At 42.3% G+C, this 12,739-nt stretch overlaps 1 protein-coding gene across 1 annotated transcript in view; it reads left to right on the forward strand.

Moving 5' to 3' along the window:
• Nucleotides 1-7,019, forward strand: part of Lurap1 (leucine rich adaptor protein 1) — a 15,315-nt gene extending 8,296 nt beyond the window's left edge. Inside the window, exon 2 of the mRNA XM_005317986.4 lies at nucleotides 1,717-7,019. Within this exon, the coding sequence (XP_005318043.1) occupies nucleotides 1,717-2,238 (522 nt within the window). The 3' untranslated portion in view covers nucleotides 2,239-7,019. The remainder of the gene's footprint in view (nucleotides 1-1,716) is intronic.
• The last annotated feature ends 5,720 nt before the right edge of the window (nucleotides 7,020-12,739 follow it).

Genomic DNA, 12,739 nt, shown 5'->3' on the forward strand with positions numbered 1-12,739 from the left:
AGTGTGGGAAGTCAATAGAAAAATGTTCAAAATTTAAAAATCAAAAAGTTGCAATAGAAGCATGTGATTTGGAGGCTAGGCTGAGACAGAAGAATCACAAATTCTAGACCAGTCTCAGGAATTTAGGGAGGCCCTAAGCAACTTAGAGACCCTATCAAAAAAAAAGGGGGAGGGGGCTGGGGATGTAAGTGGTAAGTGCTCCTGGGTTTAATCCCCAGTACCAAAAATAAATCTTCTATAACTGTTTGCTTCCATGTAAGCATCTATTGATTTGACTAAAAGTGAAACTAAGGGCTGGGAATGTGGCTCATAGGTAGAGGGCTGGCCTAGCATGCGTGAGGTACTGGGTTCGATCCTCAGCACCACATAAATATAAAATAAAGATATTGTGTCCACCTTTAACTAAAAAATAACTATTTTAAAAAATGAAACTAAATAAAACTAAAAAGTCATGTTGTAGCAGGACCTTGGGTCCATAGAGAAGTATGCCAGAGGTGAAACTAGAGAGATGGGCAAGAACCATATTACTATAGGCTTTTGAATGCCAGCCACTGAAGTGTTTAGATTTCATTTTCTAAGAACAATGCAAAACCAGTAAATCCCTCTTGAGCAAGGGAGGGACAGGTTCAGACTTGTGCTTGGGAAAGGTATTTTAGTGCATCTGAGCTGAGAGGGACCCTGGAGATTACCCAGAAAATTAGAATTATTTCCAGTACAGACAGGGAGACTGGTGTTAGGTGAAGGGAGACCATGAATCCCAGCCAGTGGGATGCTGATCCTTCTTAGTCCTGGCCAACCTTTTGTTCCCATAGCCCAAGCCCATAGTCTTGTTACCAGTACTCTGAAGGGACTAGGGAACTAGGTTAACTCGTTCTTTATTTTTCAGCTCCCACCTGCTTTTTGTCCACTTCCCAGTTAACAATCTATCAAGCTATTCTCTGTCCGTTTCTGAGTCTTACTGGTGAATCTGAACCAGTTCAATAGACTAAATGCCCTAAATATGAAGTTCTAGCCTACCAAACTAGAATTTGATTGGATTTTAGTATTTAACATTACTAAGACCTTATTCTGTGCTAGGTACTATGCTCTCAGTGTGTAATAGCATTTCAAAATCTTTATAGCCACCCCGTGAGATGAGTGATTTAGCCCTATTTGCAGTCAAGGAAATTGAGACTCAGAGAAGAGTCTCAATCACACAGCTAGCTCATCAATAGTGGAGCTGGAGCTGGGTGCAGTGGAGCACATCTGTAATCCCAATGGCTTGGGCGGCTGAGGCGGGAGGCTCGGGTTCAAAGCCAGCTTCAGTAAAAGCAAGGCACTAAGCAACTCGTTGAGACCCTGTCTCTAAATAAAATACAAAATAAGGCTGGGGATGTGGCTTAGTGGTCGAGTGCCCCTGAGTTTAGCCCTGGTACCCTCCCCCCCAACCAAAATAGTGGTTGGAAATTTGGGGGGGGGTTGGGGAGGCGGTTTCTGGGGATCAAACCCACGGCCTTATATATGCTAGGTAGCACTCTACCATTGACCTCCATCTCCACCCTGAGCTGAAATTTTAAATATTTGACCATTTTTTTCTAAAGCCCATTCTCCACATTCTGTTTCCATGCTTCTTAAAAGCAAAACACATTCGGTTGGTCACTAAGTAGGGGTCTCTGGAAATAACTGTGGAAGCCCATCGCTCAGACTTGTGACTAATTCCTTCTTCCACTCTCCCAGGCTTACCTGCGAGCTATTGATGTGAAGATCCTGCAGCAGCTGGTGACCTTGAACGAGGGCATTGAGGCAGTGCGTTGGCTGTTGGAGGAACGGGGGACACTGACCAGTCATTGCAGTAGCCTCACCAGCAGCCAATACAGCCTGACAGGCGGGAGCCCAGGCCGCTCAAGGCGGGGCAGCTGGGACAGCCTTCCAGACACCAGCTCTACTGACCGGCTGGACAGTGTCTCTATTGGCAGCTTCTTGGACACTGTGGCCCCCAGAGAGCTTGATGAACAGGGTCCCCCAGGGGCTCCCTGTCCTGAGATTGACTGGACAAAGGTTATACCTGGCGAGGAGAGGGCCAGGACTGAGGTGGATCTCACAGCCACCAGGCTAGAGAGCTTAATGTCTCTGAGGAAGCCTCCAGGGGAGGGGCTCCAAGGTGGACCATTGGAGCCACCAGAGGACGAGAGTGCCAAACTGGACTTTGAGGCCCACTGGTACTGGGGACAATGCCAAGATGATGTGACCTTCTTGTAACAACTTTCCCAACATTTTGTACTCCTATAGATCTTTCATCCCTTGGCCCTGGTCTCCCACAAAATTTATTCTCCCTCAGTCAAGGAGTAGGAATAGGATGCTCTGAAATCAATTACCATGAAAACCTGGCTCATCATAACTCCGGTCCTAGGGAGTCTCTACCTTTATCCCTCAATTACCAGGCCCCTAGAGCTATTTTCATAGAGAGGTTAACTACAGGTGGGTGTCTCCTGGTGTGAGGGTATTTCTATCCTCTCTCTCTGCCCCTCCCCCAGATAAGGATTTATGACCCATAGGAGATCACTAATGAAGAAATTGGGATGTAATTACTCATCTAAAGTCTAAAAGTCTTGCCACCTCTTGGTCAAGAAGACTGAGACATTCAGGGCCAACCCTTCCTGGATTAGCCCTCCCAGAATCCTTGGGAGTTGGTAGACCCTCCCCTTCCTACTGATGTCATTTCCTGCTAGGATGGACTGACTTTTTGTCTGTTTCAGTCTTTGGATGGTCAGTATAAGGGTGTCTGTGCCTCTGCTGCTAAGTGATACCATATCACTTCATAGCCTTACCATTACTTCATGTGAATGGCAACACATCACCCCTTCTGACAGGAAAGTTGCTCACTGGTGGATGTTTGTGCTGCTTTTTGGAATGTTCTTACCTTTTAAACAGGGAATTCTCATTTTGTCCTAGGGGGTCTCACGGTCTCTATCTACATCCCTGTCTGGTGCAACACTTTTGTCTGTTTGCTTTCTGGGAGAGAAACTGTTAGGGCCTGCACCTAAGGCTCTGAGTCAGCTTGGTCCACTCTGCTACAGTCCCCTGTCTTACCCAATCCCTGGGCTGCCCCATTCTAATTTTGACTCCATTTCTGCCTGCGGGGAGGTTCAGTTTCTGTGTCTCTACACCTTCTCAGTTTCCTTTTCAGGCCTCAGGCCTTTTATATGCAGATGAGTCCTAGCCTTCTCACCCTATGTTGGGAGCTGGGGAGAGTGAAGTTTGAGGCCCTCAGGGCTCTAGGGTAAAACCAGAATCTTGGAGGGTGGGGAGGTGTTATCTTCTCTGACTCTGTAATGCCCTTCCCCCACCCGGTCCAGCCTTCCACCATTTGGTCACAAGGATGCCTGCCTGAGGTTGGGATACAAGGAATCCCCTTGTCTGGGCCACAATGTGGGGGTGTGGCAGGAACAGACAGAGGCTCTTTGGTCTCTGGGCCCCATCTTGGTAGGTGGGCAGGAGCAAGGGAAAGTCCTCCTTTCTCCCTTAGAGCAAGCCCCCTTTACTCTTGGACCTAAGGAGGGAGCAGGGGACTGGCTCTGGGGCTGGATCTCAGGACCCTAGCTAATTACACCAAAGAAGGAATTCACTGAAGCTGCCAACCTGGGGCTCAGAGAAGGGACAGGCCCAGAGGCCAGGGGGGATAAGGACTATGGCTGATGTTTGAATGAATTCTTGGAGATTAACCCTTGGATCCCAGGTGACTGCCCCATATGTTGGCCCCTGTTTTTTGTGGGCCCTAATCTAATTTGATTACTGGAGGGGCGGGGGGGGGGGAGGGAATAAAAGAGGGTCTTGGGATAGTTAACGTGCTCTCCTGAGTTGGAGGAATCTTCACCAAACCTTGAAATAACTCCTACCATTTTTCTACTTTTCAGTTTTTGTTGGGGAAGGGAAGGAAGGAAGCCAAGTCTCTATTTCCCTTAAAACTCCTCAGATGTTGTTCAGCAACCCCCCACTCCCATCCTTCTCAGCAGTCCATGGCTCGCCCCTAAAGATCCTCTCTTCTCCTCTCCCTCAAAGTGAAAGAAATGTCCAAAGTATCCTCTCAGCCTCTTCTCTTCTGCCTACCAGACCTCTCTTTACTGCTCCTCAAGAACCTGGGGCTCCTGACCCCTTAAAGACTGGGAATTCCAATACTCCATTCCAGCCCCTTCTCCACAGCCATTTTATAGTGTTCCCTTGAGTGACCAAAGTAACCACCCTTCCTCATGGACGTCATTATATTCCTTTTTACTTTTTCTGGGGGTGTGGGGTGGGGTGTGTGTGCTTAGAGACGCTTGTGTGCTGGGCACTGAGCTATACCCCCCAGCCCCATTGCATTCCTTTTTGAGTCTCACTTCACGTAGTCAACCAACTTCTCAACTGAAGAGGTTGCCTGCCCTCTTGTGGCCTTTATGCACCATTGCCAGGGTGGCTGGGTGGAACCTCCAAGCTCAAATAACAGTGCAGCCTCCTAGAAGACTAGCCCTCTCAGTACACAGAGAGGCTGGGGACCCAGGAATATATAGATTTGACGAGCATAACCCTTTGTGAAATCTCCAAAGCCACACTGTTCCCAGTCAACACCTCCAAAGCCCAAAGGAACTGAAAGCAATTTCCTCTGATTATAATGTTTGACCCATATTATGTCATCCCTAAAGAATCAGCTCCCCGTCTTTAGAGAAAGGACTGCAGGCTCTGTAGAATAGAAGCTTGGGCCTGGACATCAGGAAGAAAGCCAATCCCAGACCAATCATGAAAGAAAAGTAGGACCAGACATTGTGGGGGCAGAGCTCAGCATTTCAAACTTGTAGGTTACAAGTGGGACGGTGTGGGGAGCTGTGAAATTAGGAAAAACACATGGATCTTGTCAAGATTGGGGTATATCACAGGTCAGGGTATTATGTATAAGTCGGATAGGCACCTGAAAGTGTTGAAATGTTGGAGAGGTGAGGCAAGTGAGGCTACCTGGGTAGTCCAGGTAGGTCTGGGCATCCTGTGTTAATACCTTAGACTCCAGTTCCCTACCAGAGAAAGGAGCCCCACTTGTCCTTCCTGTTTTTAGACTAGCTGGGTGAAACTCAGCTGGTCTATTACCCTAGACTTTTCTGGGTTTCAGGGAAGAGCTACTTGGAATCTCAAAGGAGAAATGGTGAGAGATGTAGGAAAACTTGAGAATGAGCTGGGCACAGTGGTGCATGCCTATAATCCCAGCAACTCGGGAGGCTGACACAGAAGGATTGCAAGTTCAAGACCAGCCTCAGCAACTTAGTGAGACCTGTCTCAAAGTTTAAAAAGGACTGGGGATGTGGTTCAGTGGTTAAGCACCTCTGGATTCAATTCCCAGTACCAAAGAAAAGGAAAACAGGGTGTCTAAAGTATGAATAGAAGAAGCATACTGTCCTGTGAGTACTCTGGGGGGGCTTTTGCCAGGGATCAGGGTAAAGGTAGAAATGAAACTGCTCATGACAGCTACAGAGAACACTTGAGAGGGTAAGGAGTGACACCAGAATGGGTCCATCAAGGGAACATTAAACCACGTGAGTGGACAGGTGTGAAGGCCTGTGCTTAGAGAGCACCAGGCTGACTGGAAATTATGGCAGCTTTGGTGAGAAATATTTGAGGTTACAGTGGACACAAGCTAATTTGTACTTTTGGTGCCAGGCATGTATTGGGTATTCAGTTATACCTGTGTGCCTGTTCAAGGAAGGGAGGGATGAATGTGTGTAAATCCATAAGGAATGTGACTTACAAAACTAAAGTTAACTGATTGTTTATATTAGGTAATTGAAAACTTACTCTATTTAATTCTTAGCAACCCTATAAATAGTACATAGTTAACAATGTCTTGTTGCTTAGAAATATGCTCAAACTCAGATACATATCAAATGAGCCATAATATAAAACTGGATCAGTATCACTTCCTACCCGAACCTCCACACTTAGTCTTAGGAGAATAGGTATTGCTGCTCAATAGTAAAGGCAGGTTCCTGTTGCTGTAATGAATCACCACAAGTTTAATGGCTTAAAAACCATATCTATCTAAGCACTGTGGTACATGTCTGCAATCACAGTAACTCAGGAGGCTGAGGCAGGAGGATTGCAAGTTTGAGACCCCCAAGCAATTTGTTGAGTGAGACCCTATCTCAAAATAAAAAATTAAAAGGGCTGGGTATGTGGCTCAGTGGTTGAGTGCCCTGGGTTCAATTCTGGTACTAAAAAGAAAGAGAACTTGTGATCCTCCTGCTTCAGCCTCCCAAGCCACTGGATTACAGGTGTGCACCACAAAGCCCAGCTGTACTGTTTTCTCTCCAGGACCATATTGTGCTCCTGCTTCTTCAGGCATGAGATAATTACACTCCTAATGAACTAACCTGGGTTCTAGAAAGGTAGATTATCTTCTTTTTAAATTACTTTTTATTCTTCAATAGTTTCTTTTCTTTTCCTTCCTTCCTTCCTTCCTTTCTTTGTTCCTTTCTTTCCTTTCTTTCTTTCACAGTGCTGGGGATTGAACCCCAGACTTCACATGTGCTACACTGAGTCACAGCCCCAGCTCTTTTTCCTTAATAGTTCAGCTGGGCTCCTCAGAGCATGATGAATTCTCATTGTTGTTGATACCAGGCCCCTTTTCATTTTCTTTTTTGTGGTACTGGAGATTGAACCTAGGGCCTCATGTATACTAGGAAAAGCACTCTACCACTGAATTTCATCACAGATCTTTTTCATTTTGAGATGAGAGTCTCACTGAGTCATCCAAGCCGACTTCAAATTCAGGATCCTATTACTTTAGCCTCCTGGGTAGCTGGGATTATAAGTATGCACCACTATGTTCAGCAACCTTTCTTGTTTTCTTTTGATCCCTGATCCCTATGCTTGTTCCTCTCCCTGGTATAGGCATACACAAATGTGTCAGTGTATGTTTGGATATGTATGTATCTTTAAATATATGTAGTTATGTGCTTACATGTTTTAAAAATATATGAATGATATATTAAAAAGAATAAACTAGCTTCTATAATGAATTGCACCCATATTTCAGTGGCTTAACACAGTAAGAATTTGTTTTTCACTTATCCCACATAGCACAGGTATTCCTGGCCTGACAGATCTCCCTGTCCATGTCAGAAGCCAAACTACTTCTGTTTTCAGATGGTGAGAGTATGATCTCTGTATCATAAAGTTCCTTGTCAACTTTTCACCACATTGGTTTATTGTCTATTGATGATCATTCTATGAATTGGATACTTCACTAGGGATTATATAACTGTGATTTGCTAATACTACTATTTCATTTCCACTTATTAGCTCTAATTCTGTACAGAAAAACTTTCCACAACCTCTGGGACTATTTGGTAACCCTAAAATAAAGTTCATACCAGAATGGAAAGAGAAATGCTTAAATCTCTTTCCATTCTTAATTTCAAAGTTATAAGTTGATGTTTTAGCAACTACTAATGGCATTCAATGATTTTGTTTTGTTTTACTCTCTCCCTTTTTAAAAGTTACTATTATGAACCTATAGTTCTTATATATTTAATGTCTTTTAATCATTTGCAATTTTTATATTACATAAAATATCAAGCTTGGGACTGCATGTGTGTGAGACTAAGGGATCATGAATAAATAAATAAACTTGGGATTACTAGCATCATAATTAAATAATTAATCAAGTATATACAAAAATAGAGAAAATAGCTGGGCATGGTGGCTCATGCTTTTTTTTTTTTTTTTTTTTTTAAATATTTATTTAAGTTCTCCACGGACACAACATCTTTGTTGGTATGTGGTGCTGAGGATCGAACCCGGGTCGCATGCATGCCAGGTAAGCGCGCTACCGCTTGAGCCACATCCCCAGCCCTGGCTCATGCTTTTAATCTCAGCAATTTGGGAGGCTGAGGCAGGAGGATTGCAAATTAGAGGTCAATCTCAGCAACTGAGTGAGACACTATCTCAAAGATATAAAGGGCTAAGAATGTAGTTCAGTGGTAAAGTGCTTCTGGGTTTAGTCCCCACTACCAAAAAAAGCATCAAAAATAGAGTAATGAATTCTTATGTATCTATCATCTACCTTCAAGTTATCAATTCTCGGCCAATCTTGATTTATTCCTTCAACTATTCTCCCCAGTCAAGAGTATTTTGTAGCAAAATCATTCATCTATAAATGTTTAGTAACTCTAAAAGATAAGGACTTTTATTAGCCATTATTGTGCCTAAAACTAGTAATTTCTCAACACCATGTAGTAAAATATAATTAGTGTTTAATTTTCTGATAACTTTTAAAAATAGTTTTAGGCTGGGCATGGTGGTGCATGCCTGTAATCCCAGCAGTTCAGGAGGCTGAGGCAGGAGGATAGCAAGTTCAAAGCCAGGCTTAGCAATTTAGCAAGACCCCAGGTAACTTAGTGAGACTGTGTCTCAAAAGAAAAAAAAAATTGAAAAAGAGCTGGGGGTATGGCTCAATGGTTAAGCATCCCTGGGTTTAATCCCTTGAACCAACAACAAACTAATTAGTTTTATCACCAGTGTTATTCTGGCTTTTTTAAAAATAGTTTTATTCTTTAATTCTGTATCCCTAGACACTATATTTTAGTCTCATCTATTTAAGAGCAATTGATATGTCTTCTATGAGTTTCCCATACATCCTTTCTTAACTGCTTACAATTTGTTTTTTAAAGATTCTGGGCCATTTGATTGACACAATTTATCACAGACTGGATTTTGCTAATTATATATTCATGCTTCAGGGATTTTGTTTCTTTGTTTTGTTAGTGCTGGGGATTGGGAATGAACCCAGGTCCTCATACATGAAGTAGATTTTTTTTTTTTTTTTCATTTTTGTTACTGGGAATTGAACCCAGAGATGTTTAATTCCTGAGCAACATCACCAGCCCTTTGTTTTATTTTTTAATTTTGAAATAGGGTCTTGCTAAGTTCTTAGGGCTTTGCTAAATTGCTGAGGTTTATCTTGAACTTGTAATCCTCCTACCTCGGTCTCCCAACTTGCTGGGGTTACAAGCATGCACCACCATATCCAGCTAGACAGGTTTCTTTATGTTGCCTAGACTGATCTTGAACTTGTGAGCATGATCCAGTTCTAATTGTTCTGTGTCCCCAATATTTCCTGCAAATTATTAGCTGGACTCATAAGCTGGGTCACACTCGGAATTGATCACTTTGGCGGGACAATTAAGAGTTGGTGCATGCCTGTAATCCCAGTGGTTCAGGAAGCTGAGCAGGAGGATCACGAGTTTAAAGCCAGCCTCAAGGGGCTGGGGATGTGGCTCAAGCAGTAGCAAGCTCTCCTGGCATGCGTGCTGCCCGGGTTCCATCCTCAGCACCACATACAAAGTTGTTGTGTCTGCTGAAAACTAAAAAATAAATATTAAAATTCTCTCTCTCTCTCTTTAAAAAAAAAATAAATAAATAAAATAAAGCCAGCCTCAATAAAAAGTGAGGTGCTAAGCAACTCAGTGAGACCTTGTGTCTCTAAATAAAATACAAAATGGGGCTGAGGATGTGGCTCAGTAGTTGAGTGACCCTGAGTTCAATCCTGGGTACCACCAGAAAAAAAGAGGAATCTGGAAAAAAAAATAGTCATATGAATCTAATTGTTTCTGTGATTTTATTTTTTCAGGTGCTGATGCTTATTGTGTCTGTTAATTAATTGAAGATTGCAAAATGGCACCTTTAGTACTATAACCTCCTTTTATTGATTAGTTTAAATATCTTTATTTATTTATTTTGCAATGCTAGGAATTGAACCCAGGGCCTTAGGCATGCTTGGCAAATATTTTACCACTGAGCTACATACACAGACTCTGAAATACTTTTATAAAGAGAAGTTTCCTCTCATCCACTATTTGGTTTCTAAGTACTATACTTCACAAAGGAAAGCCAGAGTGAATGCTTGATTGCCCCCCCCCCACTTTTTTTTAATGGACACAATATCTTTATTTTTATTTATTTATTTATTTTTATGTGGTGCTGAGGATCCTACCCAGGGCCTTACATGTTCAAGGCAAGCGCTGTACCACTGAGCTACAACCTCAGCCCCCTCCCCTTTTTTTAAACCAGTGTTCAACAAGATAATGAAACAAATTTCTATTATTATTATTATTATTTTTTTTGGTACCAGGGATTGAACTCAATGCACTCAACTATTGAGCCATTGAGCCACATCCCCAGCCCTTTTTTTTTTTTTTTTTTTGTATTTTATTTAGAAACTGTCTTACTGAGTTGCTTAGTGCCTCCATGTTGCTGAGGTTGGCTTTGAACTCACAATCCTCCTGCCTCTGCCTCCTGAGCCATAGGGATTACAGGTGTGCACCTCCATACCTGACTTCTATCATTGTTTTAAGGTAACAATTTCAAAAGTGTATCATGGGCTGGGGTTGTGGCTCAGCGATAGAGTGCTCTCCTAGTATGTTCGAGGCCCTGGGTTTGATCCTCAGCACCACATAAAAATAAATAAAATATCAGTATTGTGTCCAACTACCCTTTTTAAAAAATGAATATTTTAAAAAAATAAAAGTATATCATTATGGGGCAAGGGATGTGGCTCAGTGGTACAGTGCTTGCCTGATATGCATGAAGCCTCAGGTTCAATTCTTAGCACCACACACATAAAAATTTATCATTATAAACTTGTGAGTTTATATACACATTACATAGATTTAAATAACTTAATTGTTATTATTGCCAGATGCAGTGGTGCAAGCCTGTAATTCTAGTTTCTCAGGAGGCTGAGACAAGAGGATTCCAAGTTTTAGGCCTAGAACTTGGCAACTTGGCCTGTGAGGATCCTGTCTCGAATAAAATAAAAAAGGCTGGGAATTTGGCTTAGTATTAGAGGGCTTTGGGTTCAATTTCCCATATGAGAAAAAAAGAAAAAAGAATTGTCATCATTTAAAAGTCAATTGCCAGCCTACACCTGTAATCCTAGCGGCTTGGAGGCTGAGGCAGGAGAATCACAAGTTCAAAACCAGTCTCGGCAACTTAATGAGACCCTGAGAAACGCAGCAAGATCCTAAATAAAATATGAAAAAAAAAAAAAAAAGGCTGGGGTTGTGGCTCAATGGTTGAGTGCCCCTGAGTTCAACCCCTGGTATGTCCCCTGCCCGCCCCCCACAAAAAAAGAGTCAACTGCCCCAACTTTGGTAGAGTTTCATCAAGTTATTCCTGAGTTCTTTCAATATTACTAGTCATCTCTTTTCTTGTGTTTTTTTTATAAGATACTCCTTGGACATCTTGGATACAGATGTGACTTCCTTTTCCTTCCCTTCCTCCTTCCCTTCTTCCTTTCCATTTGAGACAGGTCTTTCTGTTTCCCAGGATGGTCTCAAATTTGTGAACTCAAGTGATCCTCCTGCCTTAGTCTCCTGAGTTGCTGGGACTTAAGGCACACCCCACCATGCCTGGCTTTGGACACATATTTGAATCGGCTATGATTCTAAGAAGGCTTAAAGGTTTTTGTTTTGTTTTGTTTTTTGATACTGGGGATTGAACTCAGGGGTACTCAACCACTGAGCCACATCCCCAGCGCGCGCCGCGCGCGCGCGCGCTCTCTCTCTCTCTCTCTTAATTTAGAGATAGGGCCTTGTTAAATTGCTGAGGCTGACTTTGAACTTGTGATCCTGCTGCTTCAGCCTCCTGAGTTGCTGGGATTACAGGTGTGTGCCACCATGCCTGGCCAAGGCTTGAGTTTTTTTTTTGTTTTTTTTTTTTCAGATTAGAAATTAGAAGTTTATTAAAGGACAGCAGAAAAGACTTCTCCCGGAGGAAGAAGGGGACCCAAGAGGTGGAATCCCAAGGCTTGAGTTTTATAAGTGATATATTTCAACATCACAGCTAGGCCTTTTCAGTGAACAAAGCTAGCAGTTTATGTATGTGTACATATACTATATACATCCATCTATCTATCTACACACACACACGCACGCACACACACACATATCTATGATAAATTACCTCACAAGTAAACGTTGATATTTTCAGTTCAAATTCAAAATTACTGGCATGTGCAAGGTCCTGGGTTCCATATCCAGCACAGTAAAACAAAACAAATTCAAGGTTAATCACTTTTTTAGAAAAACATTTATTTGTTAGTTGTAGTTGGACACAATACCTTTATTTTACTTATTCATTTTTATGTGGTGCTGAGGATTGAACCCAGGGCCTCACACATGCTAGGTGAGTGCTCTACCCTAAGCTACAACCCCAACCTACAAAGTTAATCACTTTTTTACTTAATCGCTTTTCTAGCTCCTTTCATCCATATAAAGAAATCCTAGTTTTCAGGGACAGAGAAGATAGAATATTCTATAATTATTCATTTTATTTCATATTACACATGAAGCATTCTCAGAATAATAATTTAACATTACCATAAAAATGAGCACTGAAAACATTTAAAAAGTATTTTTCTATTGTGTTTCTCCACAATTGTTTTTAGAGGGTGTAGCTCAGTGGTAGATCACTTGCCTAACATAGTTAAGGCACTAGTTTTGATCCTCAGCATCACATAAAAAATAAATAGGCTGGGGATATAGCTCAGTTGTAGAGTGTTTGCCTCACATGCACAAGGCCCTGGGTTCAATACCCAGCACCACTAAATAAATAAATAAATAAATAAATAAGGTTATAAAAAAATATATATTTAAAAAAAATTGTGGGCTGGGGTTCTGGCTTAGCAGTAGAATGCTCACCTAGCATGCACGAGGCTCTGTGTTCAATCCTCAACACC

This window comes from Ictidomys tridecemlineatus, chromosome 11, assembly GCF_052094955.1.
Source record: "Ictidomys tridecemlineatus isolate mIctTri1 chromosome 11, mIctTri1.hap1, whole genome shotgun sequence".
Classification (NCBI taxonomy): domain Eukaryota; kingdom Metazoa; phylum Chordata; class Mammalia; order Rodentia; family Sciuridae; genus Ictidomys; species Ictidomys tridecemlineatus.